This window comes from Pelecanus crispus, chromosome 7 (assembly GCF_030463565.1).
Source record: "Pelecanus crispus isolate bPelCri1 chromosome 7, bPelCri1.pri, whole genome shotgun sequence".
Taxonomy (NCBI): domain Eukaryota; kingdom Metazoa; phylum Chordata; class Aves; order Pelecaniformes; family Pelecanidae; genus Pelecanus; species Pelecanus crispus.
In genome coordinates this window covers 28,860,456-28,884,030 of record NC_134649.1, presented here as the reverse complement: position 1 = coordinate 28,884,030, position 23,575 = coordinate 28,860,456, and the positions used below count along the sequence as shown (strand labels likewise).

At 36.7% G+C, this 23,575-nt stretch overlaps 1 protein-coding gene across 2 annotated transcripts in view; it reads left to right on the top strand.

Annotated features, from left to right (window-relative positions):
• The window catches only part of SYN2 (synapsin II), a 197,966-nt gene that overhangs the window by 140,168 nt on the left and 34,223 nt on the right, over positions 1-23,575 (top strand). For both annotated transcript variants that reach the window (XM_075714460.1, XM_075714459.1), the window contains 4 exons: positions 6,991-7,053; positions 9,470-9,612; positions 14,911-14,985; positions 19,224-19,326. In XM_075714460.1, the coding sequence (XP_075570575.1) occupies positions 6,991-7,053; positions 9,470-9,612; positions 14,911-14,985; positions 19,224-19,326 (384 nt within the window). The remainder of the gene's footprint in view (positions 1-6,990; positions 7,054-9,469; positions 9,613-14,910; positions 14,986-19,223; positions 19,327-23,575) is intronic.

Genomic DNA, 23,575 nt, shown 5'->3' with positions numbered 1-23,575 from the left:
CTTCTCAATGAGGAAAAAAACCAATCTACCAATTATCAAGAGAAGAAGAAGGAGGAAACTGTATGTTTTATCTTTAACTGTTTTTTCTTAATTTTTGGCTGGCAGGGCATGCTTACTTTTGAAACTGAAATATGTTCTGCATGCAGCTAGTTTAGCTATTTACTACTGTGTGTCTCCAGATAAGAGGTCAGGAGCTTTCAAACCTTTTTGTGTTCATGAATTCTTCTGGAACCCATGTTTTTAAGGGTTATCTGATGTGTCCACAGCAATTCTCACAGTACTTGCATGCTTTTTTTGAACACCTATATCATTTGATCAGTGTCCTTTTTAATTGTTTTAATTTGGCAAATTTTTCTTACCTTCTTGCAAAAGCAAAGATGAGTAATTGCAGTGGTTTTGATTGAATTTTCCACATTTCCCTGTTCACTCAGTGTAATTATTAATATGTGGGATCAGAAGAGAAGTTAGGCCAGCTCTAACTCTTTTATGAAAAAAACATATGCAACATATGCAACATATTGAAAATATCTTGACATTTCAGAAGAGCAGTACAGTATTATTTTGCAGATTGCAGGCATTAAAGAGATCCTGACCAGTAACTAATGAATCTTTGAACCTAATTTGTGTTTGAATCCCATTTGCAAATCATCCTAACAACACGGAAAAGGAATGTTTGATGTAGTAAGTTACAGCAACAGAAGAGTAAAAATCCAAAGCATTTCAAGCCTTAATGAGGATGATGTGGTAACTTACTACTCTCTACACCAGCAGTTTCAAAAAGCTTTGTGGTCTCAAGCTAGCTAACACAACAGATGTCATGACCTGATTCTGAGAGACTTGATGACTTGATGAGAAATATGCTTCTGTGATACATTTTAAAATTATTTTCTGTGAATGCACGCTTGCCTTAATTAGTGTTTATTCATCAGCTTCAGAATATTGGGTCAAATTTCTCCCTGGATTTAGTAATTCCATCAGTATAACTCCTGTTTGAGATAGTTCTTTGTCTATTCGTAAATCTAAATAGTTTCATTGCCACTATAATTACGTTGCTAGTCAGTACTATGTCAGTAGTATGGGAAACAAAAAGACCAAATGGCAAATTGAAGAAATAATGTCATGAGTCCTACTGTACTCTTTGCTGTTATTGAACTAATATGAATAGATCCAGTGAAAAATAAATGGCAAATCTGCAACTGTGAGATATGTTGACGGGTAACTGTCTGTATTATTACCAGTAATTTAAAAGAATTAAAGAATATTACAGTTGCTGCAAGTGGTTTGGAAGTGTGAGTCTTGTATATTTGCCTCCAGTTTACCTGTGGAGATTGTGGAGTCCAGATCTCATGGCATTTAGAAGGTCTACCAGTGAAGCTGAAGTTTGAGCTGGTTTGTCAGCTCCTGTGTTCCCATTGCAAGTACATGGCTGAAAAATCAAATCCAGTCATTTTAGAAAAATCACTCCTGTGAGGACTAGGCCAATTAACTTCAATTGTGTTCATCTAAAAAAACCATATTAGGCCTGTTACAGAATCAATTTTAGTGACATTCCTACAACACTATTAAAAGAATTATTTTCAACTGGATTCCCTTGAAAATAATAAAATAAATGGTAGTTATGTAAAAAAAAAAGTGATAGTAAAGAGTTAAGTGGCATACAAATCAGCTCTTGAATGAAAAATACTAGCATATAGTTATTTGTATAGGGAAAAGATAGATATGTTATTAAAAACATGAAGATTTTTCAGGCAGGATATTACAGTCACATTTTAAACCCATATATACTGTTGTATTTCCATTACAGATTTAATCACTTCTAATATTTAATCCCTCATTCTCTTCCATCCTTGAACCCTTCTGCAGTGCAGTTAACCAAGGCAGGGTTAGACTTCTAACACAGACAAGTGCCTGGTCTGCCAAGACGTTTTAAAGTATTACTGCTATACTCATTAAGACTCACGTCAAACATGAATGAACTCCCAGTTTGAAGGTGCCCTACAGTAACAACCATTAGATTTGTCTGGTCATTAAGTACGTAAATTTAATTTGTGCTGTTAGTATATGACAGAAACCATTAAGACATGTCATTTCAGTAAAGCAGCTTCCATGCTAAATATTTCTCAGTTTGAAACTTAGGAATTTAGACTTCTGTTATCCAGATTTTAAAAGGATTCTGCCTCAAAAGATGTTTTACTACTGCCTTTTATCTGCAAAACATAATCTACTTTTTGCTCTCCTAGGGAACATGTGTTCAAGTTCACAGATCAAAGTAGTACCTACCACTAGTAGTACCTAGTCCTAGTCATGGAAGTGAGCCATGTTCTCAGTTAAGGTTCTGCTGAACTGAGACTTCATCTTTATTTAAAATAACAGTATAAGAAGTTAAAACCACAGAAATCAAAGTTTATAGACTGAATCCATCTTTGTAGTTTTTAGGAGCTGATAAAACATTTTAATACTCAGTGACGTTATTTTGATTAATGATATTTTATTAGCAGGTGTCAGTAATGTATCTCAACTGTTTTGTAAATGGGTTCCTACCAAGAGCCATGACAGTTTTTCCAGTTGCTACTAATATTTGTTACCAATCCAATCGTATTCGTATGTAACTATGGAAAATTGCATTGTATGCTTGACATGCATTCTGTTTTCTCTCTGATTAATAATTATAGATTATTGCATTGTTATTTAAGTTATGATAGAAGCCCTGTTTATCCTAATCTTTTTTTTTATATATTCAGATGCGTTTCATGTATATTATATGTATGTGCAAGGGTTCATGCAGTGTAGTCCATTTTCATCTCTCATACATATGAACTTGCCAGATTTCTTACTGTAATTTCTGTTGTTGGTCTTTTCTGATTTTTTTCCCCTCAGTTTTTAATTGTCACAGTAGAATTTATACTTTTCTGAATTTAAGAAAGCCTTTGAAAAATAAGCAATATTTTTGTAAAATGGCCTTTCCCCCCCCACAACAATACTTTTCAAAGAAAACATGCAATGAGTCCTATTAGTATCAGCTCTGTTTAAAGTGGACCCATTGATACATGCTAGATCTTCTTTCAAGGCATCTTTCTACCAAGTAACTATAATGTAAATTAAGAGGAAACCCATGGAACGGGTAAGTTTTCGGTGTTACTGTCACAGTTGTGTGGTACATAATGTTTACCCAAATGTATGAAGTCTTGAGACTGCCTGTTCTGTTAAGACAGAAATTAACAGGAAAGAACAGACTGGGAAGAGGTGGGCGGAGGTCTCAAATCAAGTTTTCTGTATTTCAATAAGAAATTTCAGGTTTTGTTATTGCTAGAGAGAACAATACCATGTGCAACTGAAAACCAGTTAGCGGTAGGGAAGTGACTGCATGGTGGCACATGTCTAGTCCCCACATACAAAGGAAAAACTGTGGTAATTAAAGTAAGAGCAGGAATAAAAGAAATGCTTTTGAAAAACCAAAACAACTACAACTGCATCAGCCCTGGATTCATGGGCCTGTCACAGTGATAGATACGAACAAGAGAAGTGCTGGGATAAAGTAATATTTGCCTGCTTTCTATGCTACCTGGGTTTTTTTTCCTGTCTGATGTTTGAAATGCAGTATTCAGTGCCTTTTTCCCCTGCAGCCGCCTCTTCTCTTTGTCTGTGCTGGGATGTGGTATACTACATGAAATCTGGATATCGGACTCCAGAGCAAAATGAACTCTATTGCCTTAAATGATGTTAGTGCATTTTTCTGAGGGAGAAAGTAGAGTTTCTTTTTTTTTTTTTTTTTAATTTGAGTTAGTGTTTGTTCCTGTGGCCCACAGAGGATTCCACAGCTTTGGAATCATGGGAAGATACATGGTCCTCTTAATTACAGGAGTGCCATTTGTATTGCTATAGTTAGAGGTCTGCCAGCATTTCCATTACAAACCCTGGTTCAGTGGTTTATAGTTCAATCATAAAAATGTGGTGCTGCCCTTATGAATCTTGAGTCAGGCAATGATTTGTTCCCCCTCCTCCCCAGAAAAATTTTGAATAAAGAAGTGGCTGGTTTTAAAATATGAAAGCAATAAATAAGTGACTAGATGTTGACTATATAGTTGCATTCCTACAGTTTAGCAAGAAATTTATTTTTAAATTGCAGTATAAGTGACCTTTACTGTATAATGCTTTTGCAAGCGTTTTGGTTATTTTGAAACTAATCAGTTTTTTCATGCTTACATGCCTTAACTTAAATTGGTTAGACTGAAACAAATCTGTAAAAAGCAAGTCAACGTATTTTGGATTTAAAGACCAACTCTTGAAATGGTTCATAAATAAGAGTTAAATAAAAGACTTTTAAAGTATTCCTGGTTATTGATTCCTACAGTATTAGTCTAAGTACCCAGAAGTTCTGCGAAAAATACAAGTTGCCTTTACACAGGCACTGAAATGTGGCAGCTACAGTTATGCATGTAATATAAAGCACTGAGAGATGGGTTTCAGAATTGTCTGCTTGCCTGTGGTGGTAATCCTCGATTTCAAATCTCGAGGATGCCCTGGCACAAGAAATGTATAGGACATCTTTACTTAACTAATGGAATAATTTAACTAGGATTGCAGTAAATTTTTCATAACTGCAAGTCTTTAAATCAAATCTGGTTTTCTCCTGAAATGACGTAGCTTTGAGTTTGATGCAGAAATCAATGAAAAACTTCGATGGCCTGTGTTGCGTAGATGACAACTGTAGGACCCTGTAGTTTCATCAGGCTTTGAAACTGATATGTTAAAGGAGTAGATCCAAAGATTCCTTCTTTTTCTTCTGATCAGGCAGAGCAGAAACTGAGATTCTGTCAAAACACAAGCAAGTTGGGTTTGTTTGCTTAGATGTCCTTTATGTGTTTTAAAAAAAGAAGTCAGAACAAAACAATATTGCATTGGTATGCATTTTAGGAAAGTCCATTAAAAAAAAAAAAAAGAGATTCATGTATTGTACTGGGAATCTAAGAGTAAGCAGTATAGAATGTGTACCTTGCAGTGAATGCCCACTTGTTCTTGTGAAGATTTGGCTTTCAGTTAAAGTATTTTTAAAGCAGGCATCCTTAAAAGCATATTGAAAATAAATGTTTAAAATATAGGAAAAGCATGTTTTGCGCTTTAATTAGCTAATTTAATTAGCTCTATAACCCTACAAATAGGTTTGGATGTTACCAAAAGCCAAGTGACCTTCCTATTCTTTATCTCTTGATCTTAATGTCAATATTTACAATCCCATGACATTTTCCATGTAAATATCTGTGTTTGTGTGTTTCTGTGCAATGTTGTGCAAAGCACAGTGAGATGTGTGAACTCCATTTAACCTTTTGACAATCTTTTGTAAGTATTTGGAAAATACATTTCTCATAAAATCTCTAATAATTCGTAGTTTATTTTGTAAAGCATCAGCTTTTGACTTTGATTGTGTTTATTCTGTTAAAATTTGGTAATAAATTAAGGTTTCAGATCCCCTAACACTTACTGTCCTACTGATGCCAAGTTTAATTACATGTTGAGGGTGTTCAGTTTTTTATTTCTAGTTATAACCCTGTTCTACTAAGTATTTATATTTATGCTTGGTTGATAGAAATTGGGCCAGCAATGTGGCCCTGTGGCCAAGAAGGCCAATGGTATCCTGAGGTGTATTAGGAAGAGTGTGGCCAGCAGGTCAAGGCAGGTTATGCTTCCCCTCTACTCTGCCCTGGTGAGGCCACATCTGGAGTTCTGCGTCCAGTTCTGGGCTCCCCAGTTCAAGAAAGACAAGGAACCACTGGAGAGAGTGCAGTGGAGGGCTATGAAGATGAGTAGGGGACTGGAGCATCTCTCTTATGAGGAAAGGCTGAGAGAGCTGGGTCTGTTTAGCCTGGAGAAGAGGAGACTGAGAGGGGATCTTATCAATGCTTAGAAATATCTTAAAGGCGGGTGTCAGGAGGATGGGGCCAGACTCTCTTCAGTGGTTCCCAGCAACAGGATGAGGGGCAACGGGCACAAACTGAAACACAGGAAGTTCCATCTGAATATGAGGAAAAACTTCTTTACTTTGAGGGTGACAGAGCACTGGAACAGGCTGCCCAGAGAGCTGTAGAGTCTCCTTCTCTGGGGATGTTCAAAATCCACGTGGATGTGATCTCATGCAACCTGCTCTTAGGTGAGCCTGCTTGAGCATGGGGTTGGACTAGATGATCTCCAGAGGTCCCTTCCAACCCCAACCACTCTGTGATTCTGTGTGTGTGAAGTTCAATATAGGTACATTTCAGGTGGAAGAAAGAAGTGACAGCTGTACCCATGACTGGGAGATCTAAAACTTCTTCAAATGAATGATGGAAAAAACCCTGGTTATTCACAGAACTTTCTGAAAGACAGAACCATTATAATTTGATTGACTAAAGCATATTAATATGACTTTGCATATTTGATTTCCTAATCAATGGCTGAATTATTACTTGAATTCTAGGCAGAAGCTGGAGCCTTCCCTAGAGAACTCAGATATTCTGTAACAGAAGTTGGGATCTGCCTTCAAATAAAGGGTTTTTTGTGACATCATTGCTTTCATAAGTGGTCACAAAAAAAATTTACAGCCTTGCTAAATAATGGAAATCAAGGGGAAGAGGAAAAAGGTGATTAATTTGACATCATTAATGATTATAGCCTTGGAGAGTCTGAGTTTATGGGTCAGAAAACACAGTAGCAAAACATAAAATAGGAAATAGCAGAAATTCAGTTTAAAAAGTGAAGTCAAAAGAAAGACATACATAAGAGTTAAGATAGAAGTATACCAATTGTATGTATTGAGAATAAGATCAGAAAACATACACAGTAATTCATCAGAACACATAGTCTTACACAGATGAATAACATGTTCGAATAACCACATGGCAAGAACAGCTTTGGCTGTATTATGGTCATGTTTAAATAATTTTCATAAATGATGTAGCTTAATCATTTAACTCGTGGTTGCTCTCTCTAATATGTCTGTTTTGTTTTCCCCCTTAGCTAACAATGCCAACATTTCCTGTTGTTGTGAAGATTGGACATGCTCATTCAGGCATGGGAAAGGTGCAGATGCTACTTACTGCATGCTAGGAGGCCGGGTGTTTGTCTAAAATGATATGCATGTTCTTTCGTTTCCTGGGTATTTTAACTTTTCACTGTCCAATTTCTGTCTGAGATCCCTACCCTTGCAAATCTCTGCTTATATATTATTCAAGAAAGCACCTCTCTTTAGGAAAACATTAAAACGCACAATATATTTTCACATTGATGCCTTTTCAGTTTATGTGTTGTCCTACATAGGACGTTCTTCGAAATGTGCTGAGATGCTTTCTTGAAGCAGAACCTTATTTATTAATTTAGTTGACTGCAGTGAAACTATTTAAGAGTCAAGGTCTGTTTGCACAATCCAACTTTTTGGACCTGGGAATATAGGAAGGTTTTGCCTTGGTTCTTTACTAGTTTCAGTTTGATACTGAACTTTTCTTCATTTCCTGTCTTAATGTATTCTCTGTGATTGTTTCATACCACTATATAACTGCTGCTTTCTTTCTCCAAAGTAATTGCATTTCAGTGGTGAGTACAGTTGTTTTGATATCACTTATCTCACAATGATGGTTCAATGGGATATGATTTAAATCCCACTTTCATTGGTATCAGTGAAAATTTCTAGTCATTACAGATTAACCACTTTCACTGGAAACACTTCAGTGCTTTAAGTGCTTTAGATTTTAAAACAAATCATCAGAGAATAGTTAGATTTATCATCTTGAATCTCCAGAAGCTCCATGAACATGATATTTGCCACTAGCAAAAGAAATAGAAAATCAATTTAATTGTATGTTATTCAGTAATTATGCACGTTTTACTGTATGTTATGTTCTTTTGCCTATGACTGTTGTGCTTTATTTCATACTTAGTAAGTTAGTGGAAATCTGGCAGCCAATGTAATTGAGAGCACACTTTACCACTAATTACTTAAACTACAGTTTCTGTGGATTGCATATGCGAAGTGTTGGAATGTTTATACTGTACTTTCAATATTCACCTCATTTATAGAAAAGGGAAATAATGCACAGAAATGTTCAGCATATCAAATGTCTAGAAATGAATCTAGACTTTTTTAGCGATAAAATATTTTAAATCCTTAAAGATTAAACGCCAGTCTTTTGTAGTGAAATGCTTACTGTCAGAGTCTAAATAAAGGTTTTCCTCGTACCCCAGTCCTCCCTAAAGGCATTGCTAGGAGTTGTGTTTCCATTGGTCGTAATTAGACTTGCATATGCTATGAAGTTTTCAGAAACTAAGTTGAAACCAGGCATTGTGTCTGGTTTTGTGGCTCTCAAATGGCAAATTACTCTGTGGTGTTCTCCATCTGAGAGTTGAGAGCAAATACTTAGGCCTTATGACTTTTAGCTTCACCAGACCCCATTTAATATGCAAGTCCCATCTCACTGCTGTGGCACTCTGGCCCACAGGTTCCCTTTTAAGTACCAGATGACAGTGGAAGCAAACAAGACACTGGGCTTGCAAAGAGTTGCAAACTCTCCTAATATCAGATAACATGGCAAATACTAATCCCTGCCTCCTTTCCTCACCATTCTGAAATGTACTTTGGGTCAGTGTGTTGGAGTTCCAGTTTCCCTCTCCCATTTTCTACTAGTCCTAAGACTTCTCTTCTGAGTCCCAGTCCCTCCTCCCCATTTCAGCCAGCTTCCTTTAAGTCAACCATAGAGATGTCTTCTCCCTGTCCAAAAGTAATGCCTCTATCCTCTAAAGTCTCCTTCTCCCTCTCCCGCCAAATCAATATTCCCCACTTTTCCAATTCCCTCTTATTTCAGGATGTTAAAGTTGATGGGTTTAGTACCATTCACCATCTTAGCACAGTGTTCCACAACTAGGAAATCCTACTCCTTGAAAACCTGACTCCTCGCAGAGAAGTGGGAAAAATGAGAAAAACTGGTTCTGCTGTCTTGAGCCAACCCTCTGTGCTCCATGTGAATGCGCAGTCATCAGGATATCATGACCCTTCATCTTCTCCCTCCCAGGAGATACGTGATGTGATAGTACATGTTGTGCTCCATATACATCCAGTTACATGAGCAATTTACAGTATCAACAAGAATTCTGTATAAATTAGTGTTGCATATTATCACACCTTGAAAAATTCTAAAGCCTGCAGATCTAAAATTAACAATCACCACTTAAAAAAAAAATTGAAAAGCCGAATAAAATTCCACTGTCTGCAGATTGCTTTCTACAGATGAACAGGTAATATTTTGCCTAGAAAAATAGATAGTTAATGCAGGAATGTTATAGAATCTAGAAATCAGATAAAATATCCAGTACTTTTTTTTGTAAACTGATGCTGTCAAAAAACATACTTCTCATGAATGCCATTTGCAACTGAATTCTACATTTTGTTCCTAATTGCTCTTTTTTCTTTTGTATATGCTGTTTACTTATGGTATGATGACTACAGATCAAGGTAGACAACCACTACGATTTTCAGGACATAGCCAGCGTGGTAGCACTTACTCAGACCTACGCCACTACTGAACCCTTCATAGACTCCAAATATGACATCAGGATCCAAAAGATAGGCAGTAACTACAAAGCATACATGTGAGCCAAAAACTTACCTTTTTTCATACTTTTGTTTCAAAATTGATAAGTACCAATAAGATTAAGACTGTTGGATGGGTCTCTGAGCTGATATGGTGACTCCGTGCCTCCATCGTCATACTCTCTGAAAAGACAGTATTTTAGACTTTCTAGATTTATCAAGGCTTTTTTTTTAAGTTGATTGTGACTGGGAGGAGGAGAATAAAGCAAAAGGTGAGCCTGACACAGTGGTTTTCCTGCTAACCTTCATTTATTTTTTCATTTAAAGAAAGGAGCAGTTGGAAAGGGATTTGTTTTTATAGAGGACTTGTCAGATCAAGATTCCTTTGTATCTTTTCATGAACTTAGGGTCAAATTTTCTTCTCCCTCTAAGGACATTTAGATGGCATTCATCCACACAAACCTGAATCGAAACACATTAATGGAACAAAGCACTCTCCTTTTAACATAACACATGTAAGAAAAATTCTAATCTTGCAATGGCCTTCACATATATGGGTGAAAATGTCTTCTAATTTTAAAATCCAGGTGTTTGTTTAAAGATCATGTCTATACGAGAGGCAAAAAGAGTGTTTCAGTTTCAGAGACAACATTAAACTGACACAGCAAAACACGTTATCATGTAGTAGTTGAGCTATGGTAACTGTATTTATGCATATTTTTACTCTGTTTCAATTATCAAGCATCGTAATCTGACATACACTCACTTCATTCATGTTTTTAAGACAAATTAGATCATCTCATGTATTTGTTCCCTCATGCTTACAATTCTGAGGCAGAAAAATAAAACAAAACATGGATAAAAATACACATATGCATTTACATATGCACACCCACATACACATGCAAAGATATATCTCTAGGAACTCCTGTAACATTGGAGGGATCAGAGATTTCTTGTATGTTGACATTTGTAAAGGTACAGTCAAGTTCTTTATCAGTAAGAACTGTTGAACTCCAAGCAAACCATAAATACTAAGAGAAGCAAAAAGTTGGAACTGGGTTAAAGAAAATGCATAAAACGTTTTATAACATTAAAGACAGAGTTAGCATTAAGCATCAAGTAACTTAGGAACAGCCAACAACCTCTATGAGAAAGTAGAACCTTTTGCCCAGGGGAAGAGGCAAAATATATCTCCTTAGGCTGATATTGGAAGGCCACATACTCTTGACTTCTCCCCTAAGATATTACTGTCTCAAGATCAAAACTGTATGAGTAACTGCTGGCCTTTCCTGACATATGACTTGAAGGGGTATTTGAGAAAGAACATAAAAGATTACGCCTTTCAAGAACAACACAGTAGTCCCTCTGCCCCTCACTGTATATCTGAGGGGCCTCAAGAAAGCACAACACAGAACTGGGTGGAAATACTGTTCCCATAGGTCAGATCCATCCAGCATTATGAACACTCAATCCTTCTGCTTTATTTTGAACCGAGAACTATCTAAATTTTACAAAAACAATGTGTTGGAATTTGAGTTGTACATAGTGACTAAGATACTCAAATAGCTTGTGAGGATCTAGAGGTTTCTGGAATCCTTTGTTGGTGATTTCCAGTGTTCTTGGTGATGCGGGACAGAAACTCTGTAATTCAAGCTCCCTACAGAATTTCAGGTGAGCCTATCCCACCTCTCCCTATAGGCAATAAGAATCATAAACAAATGCTTCTGAATTATACAGCTTTTAGACCCTGGCTTCTCCAGGAAAGTTAATTCCCTTTCTGCTTGCTTGTCTTACACTGGTGTTCCAGACTGTTGACTTTTCCTGGCTTTAGCCCCGTATCTGGAGTCATCCATCCTACTTTTTCTAATAGCACTATGCTATCCTACACTATCCTACACCCCAAGGTCACCTCTCTCCTATTTCTTCAAACCATACCTTGGTCCGGTCCCACTGCTTTCCCAGACCACTTCTACCTTTCTGTCTCTTAGTCCTAACCCCTTATGCCTAGTCTTTTTTATTGCCCCAGGTTCTCCCTTGCCCCTTTTATTCTACTCACTGCCACTCAACAGCCTTGCTCTCCCTCTACTTCCAGTTGCCAGTCAGCCTTCTTTCTCTATTTCAGACATTTTCCAGCATGAGGCTAGGATAGTACTTTTCTCTCTTGTTGGTGCTTTGACAGGCAGATTTCTTGTGTTGTGCTACCTATCTCTGCCCTCATCCGTTGTTCATAATAAACGGACTTGATTTGTCTCTGTCTTACAGCTCCCAAGTGGCAGAGTCTTAGGAATAAGGCCCAGCTCTGCTCTTAATGGTTATGACACACCAACAGATAGAAGCAGTCAGATGTAGTATTAGTAACTTGATGGTTCATTGCCTATGATAGAAATTGGACCACTGCATTTCATAGGAGAGAGCTCTACATAGACTAGAAATCTAAATGCTGTTCAGTCTCTAGAATAATTTTGGAAGAGTCAGCCATGGTAAATTTATCATTTTCAAACATGGTTTCTTCTTCACAGAAGCAGCAGTTGGCCTAAGACACAGCAAAAATAAGTTAAAATGACAGCCTGTTCCTCCTACCTTTTATTTATTTTTAAGTTTCTACTCAGAAACTATGGGTTCATCCAAATGCTAAAAGCCTAGCAACCATTTTTTCTCTAGATTCTTTCATACAGTTAAATCACACAAAAAATGAAATACCAGTCCATTGTTACAAAGCATCATGAAAAGAAGATTTACCAAATGTCTGAAAAATTCTTCATATGCATACATATACATTATGTCAGTAGAATATTGTTTTACAGCTGGCTCTCATTTTGTTCTGTGACACAGGAACAGAGTACTTACAGAGCCACCACAAAAAATACCAGCTGAACATTTGTTTTTGTAGTTTAAAGAGAGTTATTAAGAGCTTCAGTTTTGTAATTCTGTGGGAAATTGTGGTATAAGTGGATCCATGACTCACAAAACACTGGTGCTTATCATCTGTCAGTAGAGATTATAGCCAAAATGCAACATTGGATCCCTCTAAATACCACAGCGCCTCAAAACGTTTTGTGACGCATACTTAACTACAGTTGGTACTGTTACAGAATTCATCGGACTTCAAGGAAATAGAGTTAAAAGGGTCACACACAATGAAGAAAAACAGAAATACAAAAACACTACATCTAAATCTCCTCTCCAAAAGTAGTACTCTGAATCCATAACAATGTACTTTGATCAAAAGGTCAATAAAACAAAAGTAGAGCACATCAACCAAAGAAAGATAGTGCTATAGAATCAAACCACTAAGCAGGCTATCTACACAAGAATTTTAGGTAGACATTTCTACATCTTTTTCTAATGACAAGTCCCTGTCCAGACAACTTGGATTGCATACTTTAAATGGTACTAAATAAAGCAGCAAGGTGTTTGAAAAGGGGAAGTTCAAGTTACTATGAATTGTTTATACTAATCATAATTGCTTCTCCCCCAATTTTAAAACAGTTCTTCCTTCTTTGCAAAGACCAGATCACGTGAAAACATGTTAAGCCTAAGTGTAAAGCACCCAAAAGTGTTAGGAGTTGTTTTCTAGATTATTCAGTGTTTAGTAAAAGAGGAGGAAACAGTGATGTGAAAGACCCTTAGCAATTATCAGAACGGAAGTGAAGGGTGGGAAAGCTACATATTTCAGTGGAGGAAATCATATATGAATTATAGAAATCATATCTAAGGTTTGAAGTGCCACATGGTCTGGTCAGGTACTTTTGTATCACTTAACCATGGTCTAATGGAACAGCCCTGTTGTTTTGGAGTTCTGTGTGATAGACCTAACACCAACGGCTCCAGCCCACAAGCTATTGAGATTACACCAGTTAGGTTTGTCTCCATAGCATTCCTCTCAGTCCTCATCTGGTCCCTACAGCATCGGCGGAGCCAGCCAAGCATCCAGTCGTGAGACTGCTTCAGGTTCAATAGGGGACCTTTCACATTGTGGAGTGAAAGCATGGCTTAAAGCAAACCATCTTTTCTCCTCTAGTCAGTAGTGCTGAGATTACATCAGTGCAGCTGAGGATTTTGAACTAAATATTTCCTACAAGTCTTCAGGATGAATTTTTTTTTTTTTTTTCCCCTGATTTGGTCACATCTTGCTTCGTAAAAGACACCTTAAATAGTACATGCTAATGAATGCCTTTGAGAAGTCTGCAATAGAGTTGAATTGTGATTTGTGAAAAGTATTGTCCCTCTGATGCAGAATATGTGTGTAGAGTGGTAATGAACTTAAAATTTTTAATTTGTAAATACACACATATAAATAAATATCACTTGAAAAATGAAGCCAAAAATCACAAAATAGCCTTACTACTGGGCAAAGTTACCTTACACACAGCACTCAACATGCACCTTCCCCTTGCACTAGGTTCTCCCATATCAACGAAGAATATGGCACCTTACAAGAACTTTATGCCCTAAAATTCAGCTAACTTTATGAGGCTCCCATAGAAAAGTCAACATCCCCCCACAATTGCTACTGACCCTCTATTAACCTAACCCAATTAGGTTAATAGAAAAATGGAGAGAAAACTATAGCTGCTGCTTAATATATTTTTAATACATTACAGATGTTCCTATTATTTTACTAACTGGAAACACTTCATAATTTGTATCCTTAGCCTATTCCCAGTACAGCATTTAGGTTTCAGAAAACAGTAATCTTCTCAGCCCTGGTAGCAGTCCTAAGGTCTGAGGAGAAAAAAAACTTTATATGAATTCTTTTTTTCTTAGAGATTAAATAAAAGATTATATACTCAAGCCTTGACATAAACTGTTTAGATTATATTAGTAAACTAGAAAAGAGTGAAAACTGGAGGAGAAACCAAAATCCAGCTCTGAAACAGATCTGAGATCACTTCAGAGATGTTCAAAAGACAGATATCTTGATTTTCAAGTGTTGGGACCTAACTCTGCAGTGGTATGGATTTGAAACAAGAAACTGAAGCTTCAGTTTCTTGACATTTGCAGTAATAGCATGTTACAGGCTATTCAATCCATTTATAACTGACAACAGCTTATTGCTAACACTTTCACTTAATCATAGTAGTTTTTTTTTAAAAAAAAAGTCTTAAATGTATAAACGGGGCGCAGAACTTTCACAGCACTGCCATACTTCATAACATGCCTACAGTGAAGTGAGTATTACTGACAATTGTGATGCCTGTTAGAATTCTTTGTGTTGTAGATGTTCTGTTATAAGCTGCCAGATATGAAAGGTGTAAATACAACTATAGTATTCATGTGAAAATCAGAGTAATTTAAGAGATAATGAAAATATAAAACCACTGGCTGTCTTTGTAATATTGTCCCCCTTTCAGGAGAACTTCCATATCCGGAAACTGGAAGACAAACACGGGCTCTGCAATGTTGGAACAAATTGCTATGTCAGATAAGTAAGTCAAGTCTCATGTAAAAGGTAATTAAAAAAAATTAATGGAATTTTATTTTAAATGAATTTTTTAAAACTCACAGTAAATGCATGTCTCCCATTAATTTTGGAAAAAAATCTTTTAATTAGATGAAAGAACATGAGCCAAGAGTTTCCGTATGACTTGTCTCAGAGTTAACTACCCAAACTAAGTACTAGCCTTGGGTGCTTACATGCACCCTTGGCTTCCTACATCCATACCTGCACCTAGAAAACTACTGGAATTCCCTTCAGAATATTCTGTTTTTCGGATTCAACCTGTTGATCATTTCCTCTGGTTCACTTGTCCCCTTTTACCTAACAGTCTTACCCCATGCCACAGTGTTTTAAACTTTTCTCCTTCTACATCATCTATTATAACTAAGCAATCTGGTCTTAACTTTGCCTATTTAAATCATATTTTTCTTTTCTACTTTCAGTCCTGCTAAATTGCTTATCATTAATTTTTGAAATTTCCACTAAACTGCACTGTGAGCCTTTTTACCCAGAAGCTGGGATATACTGAAGCTTCTTTCCCTCGTGTCACCATTCCAGCTCTGTACTTTGGTTTACTGTGCTTTTCTTTTTCTCTCCCATCCTTATGCTGGATACTTACTGTATTCCAGTTAAAAACATTCTCCTTGCAGTACCATTTGGAAGCTCAGGTCTTCTATTGACAGAACTCTTCTCTCAGTACCGCTCATTTGCTCCAAGTTCCTCCACAACGTATAGGCCTCTTTTCCCTGCAAAATAAACGTGAGGCTTTTTGATGGCTATGAATTTTCTTTTGTTCAGCTTCTCCAAAGGTTGCTACCAGTGGAAGCTGAAAAAGCTCTGTACAATAAAAGTGTAATTTAAAAGGTGTTTTAAAGTTCAACAGTAGTATTTTTCTGGTGGTGTTTTTGTTTTTTTTTCTTTTCTTTTACGTCTGGAACCTACAGCTTTGTCCCTCTTATGAGCTGAGGGAGACACAGGAACTGAACCATTGCCTGTCCTGAGAAAGGTGAAACCAAATAAGATGGGAATTACAACTCCCTGCTGTCCAACGCCTGTCTAGACTGTGCCCTCACTGATCTCCCCTCTGGGGATGGAGTGGAGCCACATTATTTTCTCTTTTTCATTTCCCTCCCACCTTCCTTTAGAAAGTGAGGTTATGCCTTCACTGAGAGGTAAAAGAAAGACTGTGCTTTAGTGTGTATAATTACAGTCCATGAGGTATTCCTCTGTAAAAACACAGGCACTTTAGTTTTGCCGTAAGGAAAACTAAACAGTATCAAGTATGGGTAATGAGTTTGAAATGCTAACCTTGCCTAGCTACCTGACTATAAATGCTCTATGTGCTTTGCTGCAGCTTCCATTTTTGAATGTAAGATAATTAGAGCATAATAGGTATTTTCTCATTAAAAAAACCCAAAACCTCTTTTATGCTGATGAAGACCAAGGCACAGAAAAGATAGATGTTTTCTTATAACAGAAAGCAGTATGTATCCCACAGCCCCACTTTTTGTTTGATTACACATTGAAGTGCACAAAGCAGAGCAAGGAAGAGAAGGGAAAACTGACATTTTTCTGAAGAGTTGAAGTAGTTTAATGGCATACCAAAAGCAATGAAATCTGATGCATGTGCATTTCATTTATAATACATCTCCTCATGATTTAGGAAGAAGTATTTTGAAAGCACTGCCTGAGTTGACATTGTTGACTGAATGCAAATCTTAGTCTAGAAATTTAGAAAAGAAAGAAGAATGTGGCACAGTAAGGAACAATGATGAGGCAGAGACCAAGCACATTTCAATGTTACACGTTCTTATTGATGCCTCTATTTCAGAGAGGCACAGCTCCCCATATAGGACCAGAAGAAGAGAGACCTATGCTAATTGTGCACACCTCATCTGGCACAACAGATGTTTCATGTCAGACACATGAGGAACAATGCTTTATTATCTGTCAGTTCTAAGGCTGCTGCACACTATATTGGCTCTGGGAAAATAAGAACCGTGACCTCTTGTCAAACCTACTGTGCAAGCCTTGGGTTTAAAACACTACAGGCTAGTCCATCCAAGACCTCTCTTTCCAAATGTGACTGTATTTTTCCAGCTCTGTGTTTGTTGGCCGAAGATAGACTATTAAAAATACTTTCATAGATCTGATTGATGTTTTGGTATTTTAAAGAAAATGTCGTCTTTTTTTTTTTTTTTTTATATAAAGTCCAGATATTTACTGTTAAAAGACAAGTTTTGCTGTCCTCATGACTTTCTAAGATACACGTTGGTATTTTACAGCAAAAAAAAAGTTATTTATAAGCAAGTGCATGCAAGCAGTCCCATCAGTTAGCGCATCTACAGATGTTGAAATTGTCAGGCATCCAAAAACCTCTCATTTTGGACAAAAAACATGTTTCTCACAGGAAAAAAAATATTTTCATTGCTAAAATATTACCATCAGGATTTTTTCAAAGAGTTGCATCAATTTCTTTGTATTCTGCTTGAAAGGAAAACTTCTCCACTGGAACAGACTTGATATAAGAAAATATAAAGAATGTGACCTAATAAGTTTACTTGGAAAGGATGCTGTTACAGAAGATATTTATATATGAATAAAACTCTCAGCCCAGCAATGAGTTTCCTTTGATCCTACAGTGAAGTCAAATGCTATGTTTATTACATCAATTATTTTGCAATGGAAAGTACTATGATGTGGCAAATCTATCATTATGGCTCAAAGGGTGGATCAGGAGAGAGCAGGAGAGGGTCTGTAAAAGGAAATAGCTCTCATTTATACTCAAACACTAGCCAATGAAAGAGAAAAAAGTTCATGATAAATAGCTGCTTTAAAACTGGGGAGGGCGGGGAGGGCAGGGGAGTTAAGCAAAACATGTCCTTCGATTGGTGGAACTGTAATATCTGCCTACATAGCCTTTCGGGATCATATCATCACCTACCGTCGCCCATGCACAGCTATGCTGTCAGTTAATGAAAGTTCTCAATGCTATTTTGTGTCCTGTGAGTTAATCCTTGCCATTGAGCAAACACACACAGTTTACATCAGCTCAGAACGCTCTCAGCAAAATATTATGGCTCCCTGTTATGTCACTAACAGTTCTGTACTTGATCATAGGAATTGCCTCACTTTTTCTAGTAAATCCCACTTCATTCCCTTGTTAGTCAGATAATCTGTCTATTCATAGGATGGATAAAGCTCTTCATGCAAGAACAATAAATCATATTACTGCATGTAGAATGGGTAAACTGTCCATTCCTCAGTCCATATTTCTTACTATGAGGTTAGAAATAAAATGTAGGGGTTCTTATGTTCAGTACTTTATGAAACACTAGCCACTTTTAGGAGTTGTAGCATTCCTCAGGATTCTTTAAATTTCTGTTGAATTTTACTGTAGCTGTCTGTAACCCTACACAAAGAATATTTTCCTTGTCTGCATGCTACATAACTTTTATGTAGTGTCATACATCTGTTTCTCTTGCATCATCTTAAGGGTTGTTTTGTCTTGATTTTTCTTTTGCCTTGTCCAGTGATGTACATATAAAGCTATCATTGCTACTTTGGAATACAGTTGGGTCCGTAATTTAAGACAGAGACTGTCATTCTAGTTTTCCTGGTAAAAGAATAAAACCCATCCATAATCAAGTACGCTACCAAGCATAACAGGCAAGAGGATTGTTACACCTGAATCTGTGCATAGATGCACAAGTTTGAATTTCACAAGAAAACAAAAGCCCTGTTCCCTACTTTCTAAAAGCTCTTGGCATCACCAAAGCCCCAAAAACTGGTCAGTTGATAAATTCTCCTTCTGTGGAGTTCTCACATAAAGTACAGCCCCAACTAGCAAGCTGTACTAGCATAAGGGCACTGGAAACGCAGAATGGGATATAGCTAAATGCTATTTGTGTTTCAGCATATCTAATCTTCAGGTTACTCACAGTTTAGGGCAGACACATCTCTGGACCAATATAAACTGGGACAGAATCCAGCATAATACTAGGTCAGGATACAGAGCCACAACTTTTCTGGATTCTGCTGGGAAAAATAATCAGGCCAGTATCTCTAAGCTACTATTCTGGGAAATACAAATTCAGTAAAACTGTCACTATAGTGAAAATTCTGAATTTAGAGCAAATGTTGTATAAAATACATTACTAGGTTAAGCCTATAGAAAAACAAGAGCCTGAGGAGATACTCACAGAAAAAAATATTTTTCTGAAACAGGTACAAGCTTTGGGTTGACACCTGTTCTGAAATATTTGGTGGTTTGGACATCTGTGCTGTTAAAGCTGTACATGGAAAGGATGGAAAAGATTATATTTTTGAGGTAAGCAATCCTACTCTTTTCAATATATGCTTTTATATATTACAAAACACCCACGTAAAGAACATTTGTGATAGTTGGGCATTGGCTTATTTGTGTTTCAGGAAAGGCTGTGTATTTTTGAGCAACGTTTAAATCGTAATACAAAGCCACATGTCCAAGTTAGTGGCAACACTTGCTGGAAAATGTAACCATATGTATGGTAATGTCTTTTAGTGTTTGAGGAAATGTACACAAACTACAAAACAAAACCAAATGTGGATGTCACATTTTCCCGACCCTTATGATTTCTTTCCTGAGCAGGCTTACCAGTTTTTCCTGGAAGGTTTATAGATAGCACTATCCCAAGGGAACCCCAACAAAATTATACCTTTACATGGAAAGGAAAATTAAGAATGAAGTGGAAACAACTTTAATTTTTTTCTATCCTAAATGTTACCTTAAGATCTGATTCCACATGAATCGGAAGTTTCTGCTGTAGATAATTTTGAAAAGTTCAAGTTTCTCATTTACCTTAAGTTTATTATGGATAAATATAACTTTGTCTAGCCATAAAACAAGATATCATCACATGCCTATCACACAATTCAGGATTTCTTCAGCATCTTCCATGTTCTTAGAATTTTATTCAGGAGACAGGCAAGGATCTTCAGAACCTCCCCACTAAAAAGAGGTTGACATTTGCTAAAGCAAAAGTAAGAGTATTTTTTCTAAACCATGACAGTAATCTGGACATTATGGATTGACCCTCTCTACTTATTTGTATCCATTTATAGCAGAAAAGCTTTGTAGAGGTAAAAGTCTTTGCTTTGTCACAGTGTTAAACAGCTCTATATTTTCTTCCCTTCACTTTTCACAAATTTATTTATCACTATTGCAATTGCTAATAATTCACAAGTCAATCAATAGCACTTTAAAGAACTGAGCAGCTTGCAGCATTAAACCTGCAGCAAAACAAACAGACTTAATGACGACCTCCTGAGATGCTGAGGAAGATGTCAAGAAATCCTGTTCCCTTAGTCTGCCTGGCCAAATCAGAATTTACTGTGTCTTATTGTATCAAAACTCACTGTAGCATGAAATTTAGGATTCCATACTAAACCTCCTCTGTTGCTCCTTCATATAGCGTGGTCTTTCCCCTCCATCGCACCCCAAAGTTCCTGTTAAATCTCTAATGCTTCATCTAGTGAAATCTGGCTGAGATTTGAAAGAGTGAAAAAAAAAGTATTTTCCTCTTTCTGAAAAAAGACCGCTCCAACTTCTGGTGATACGATATAGAGGAAATGCCTGAACAAAAGATTTGTCGTGTGCTACTTCACAGCTTGGCTGTAGCCACGGGTGTATCTTGGACATTTCTGCTTACTGGGCAGGTATTGATTTCTGCTCACAAGTAAGCTCCTCTCAGGCAGCTGGGCTTTGGCAGCCTCCCATACGCCATTTAAAGCTTTGCAGGATACTCTGCAGTTCCCATAGCCCCTAAATGTCTCAGAGGAGGTCCCAGCATTTTCCACACACACCCATTTATCTAAATTAATTACATTTGAGATAGTTCATGCTGATTTGGCTGGCTTTAATCTGATAAGTTTTGACCCCCCCAATTTAAACTATAAAGTAAAGAAATGTAGATTATTTTAAGACATAAGATCTTGGTTATCTTACCTCATAAGATAGTAGTTAAAAACTGAAAGATTGCATGCAAAAAGATACAAAACTAGAGTAGGATTGCATTTAACAAGTATATTCTTGTGAGAACTACAGGTTTCAGACATAAAACAATGTTGTTTCTTATACACTGTAGCTAAAGCTAGTCTGCAAAATGATTGGCATAAACCCACACTACTTAGTCCCTCCTACCGATCTCTTTTATTCCATACTTTCTTTTCATCCTGCTGTTTCTGTACAAATATAGTTGGACATTTTCTGCTTCCAACGGAATTGAAGTATGTCTCCTTTATTTTAACAGTTGACGCTTCTGTGGCATTCCTCAGTTAGCAAATTCCTGTCAGACTAAATGCACTTCACTTTCATTCACTGAACTTGACTGTTTCCACATTTTTGATATTGCACAATTTTTCAAATTTTTGAACAAAGCCAGCAAGCATCATCGGCTTCCACTGAAGTCAGGTTCACAAACTAATTCCTGCATCAGCCCTGGGAGGTCTGTTGGGTAGGAGAAGCGGGAGCAGTTTTTTGAAAATGAAATAGCCAGTGCAAATTATATAATGGTACCAGAGTACCCCACCTCCTGCTTCTGAACAAATCCCCTAATTTTCCATGCCAGATATAGTCATGCTTTTAAGCCAACAGAATTCTGAGAACTGCTGGATACATCAGGAACTGGGTTTATAGAGCATTTTAAGTAGTGTAGATAATAGAAGTTGCAATTAAAAGAAAGAGTGGATAGAAGCGTGGTAATTCTTGCTGTTCTACCGAATCAGCTGAATTGTTTGGAAGATGATAATGTTCACCAGCAAGAATATTTAGAATCTGGATAAGACATTGAAATGTAGAATTGTTTGCAAAGTTCACATCCACAGAACATCTGTAAAACTTATGATCATTTGCTACTAAAAAGCCAGCTTACATCAACAGTTATTACACTATAATTTTAACAGTTATTGCGCTGTAATTACATGATACAATGAAGAGTAGAAGACCGTCTGCACCAGTATAGGAAAATTTTTTGCCTTTTGTGTACTTCCAACATGGAAAATAAATGTGTTATTAAGGCTAGCACGTACATGCTGCAATCAAGAACCAGTAGCTGAGTAGGACAGTCAATTCATAAATACTGGGTTTACACTCCAGTTGCAATCCCATACTGAAACCTATGCTCTCATATTTTCCTGGTGACTAGGGCACCTACTACAAAACTAAATGTTTCTGTATTACTGACACTTTAATTCTGCAGATATGATCTGACAAGAAACATAAAAACTTCCTAATGTATGAAATAATATATGCAGATATGTTCTTCCTGATTTTTCAGTTTGAACATTTGACCAGCGTAACCACCAATGGGAAGGCATACATATATTTCAGCCAGCTTCCAAGTGAATGTGAATTAGGGTAGAATTCTATGGAAGTATCCTTCATATACTCATCATTCTGGACAGAAATTAACTTCAGAGGGATTTTCTGTAGTAAGGTTGGGAGAGCCGCATTTTACAGGAATGAGTACTTAGTACATAGTATATGTTTTGACAGAGGTGTTCAACAAGAGCTTTAGTACCTGCATAATCCAAGACAATAGTTTTAAAATACCACAGTGTTTAAGTATGACATGTAACAACTAATCTGCTTAAAAAAATCCATCTAAACTCATGTTAGAAAGTGTAACACATAAATGACTTTTTATATGACTATTTCTGGAAGGTTGTTAATTAATTTCATATTGTTCTTTCCTTTTTTATCCTATACCAATAACTTTAGTATTTTGGTGTTGTAGCCATTCAACTGCTTTGTGATGGTCATTTCATCATTCCTTGGTTTAACATTCTGCTTTCTTTTATTCCCCAAAACAATGGAGCAACAAATTGTACCAGTGGCTGATATTAGAGAATCAGTACAACATTGTGTGTCATGAATCTATGTTCTAGCTGTACATCTTAAAAAGCACCACTATAAAGTGATTCTTTATCTATGATCTAGTATGGCATGCTTACGTTGCAGGTAAGAATGTGTTGGTTCTTCATGTTAGATCCAGTCATCATGCCCCACTTTTTCAAGAAGGGTAAACATTTTTTTTTTCTGTTTTAGTTTCTCTAATAGTTTCTCTTCTATATATATTTGATTAAAAGGATGAGAATTTTTAAATAACTTATTCTTATTTTAAAGCCTCATGGCCATTCAAGTTTTGCAAAGTGTGTTTGCTGTGTAAGTAGCATAATGACTGTTCAGGAATAATATGAAAGGATTAGAGAACTGAAATGAAAGAAAAAAAATTAAGGATGTTTAGTGACACTGAAGTATAGTTCTAGACACTTAATTTCTGCATACATAAACCTTGTTATGAAATAAATATACAGATCTTTGTTACTGTTAGTTTCCTGTAGATGTCTCCCTCATGCAATGTGCACATTCCTTTGACCAAGTAGGTCTTGTAATAAAAAAACCAAGAAATTGCAGTGCAAGTACAGTTTCTCACATTTTATAGCTTTGGGTGCTAGATTTGGGTCCATTTTATAGATTTGGGTCAGTTCGTCAGTGCTAGTTTGTGCATCAGTATCTTCATATTTCTCTAGCCACCCTA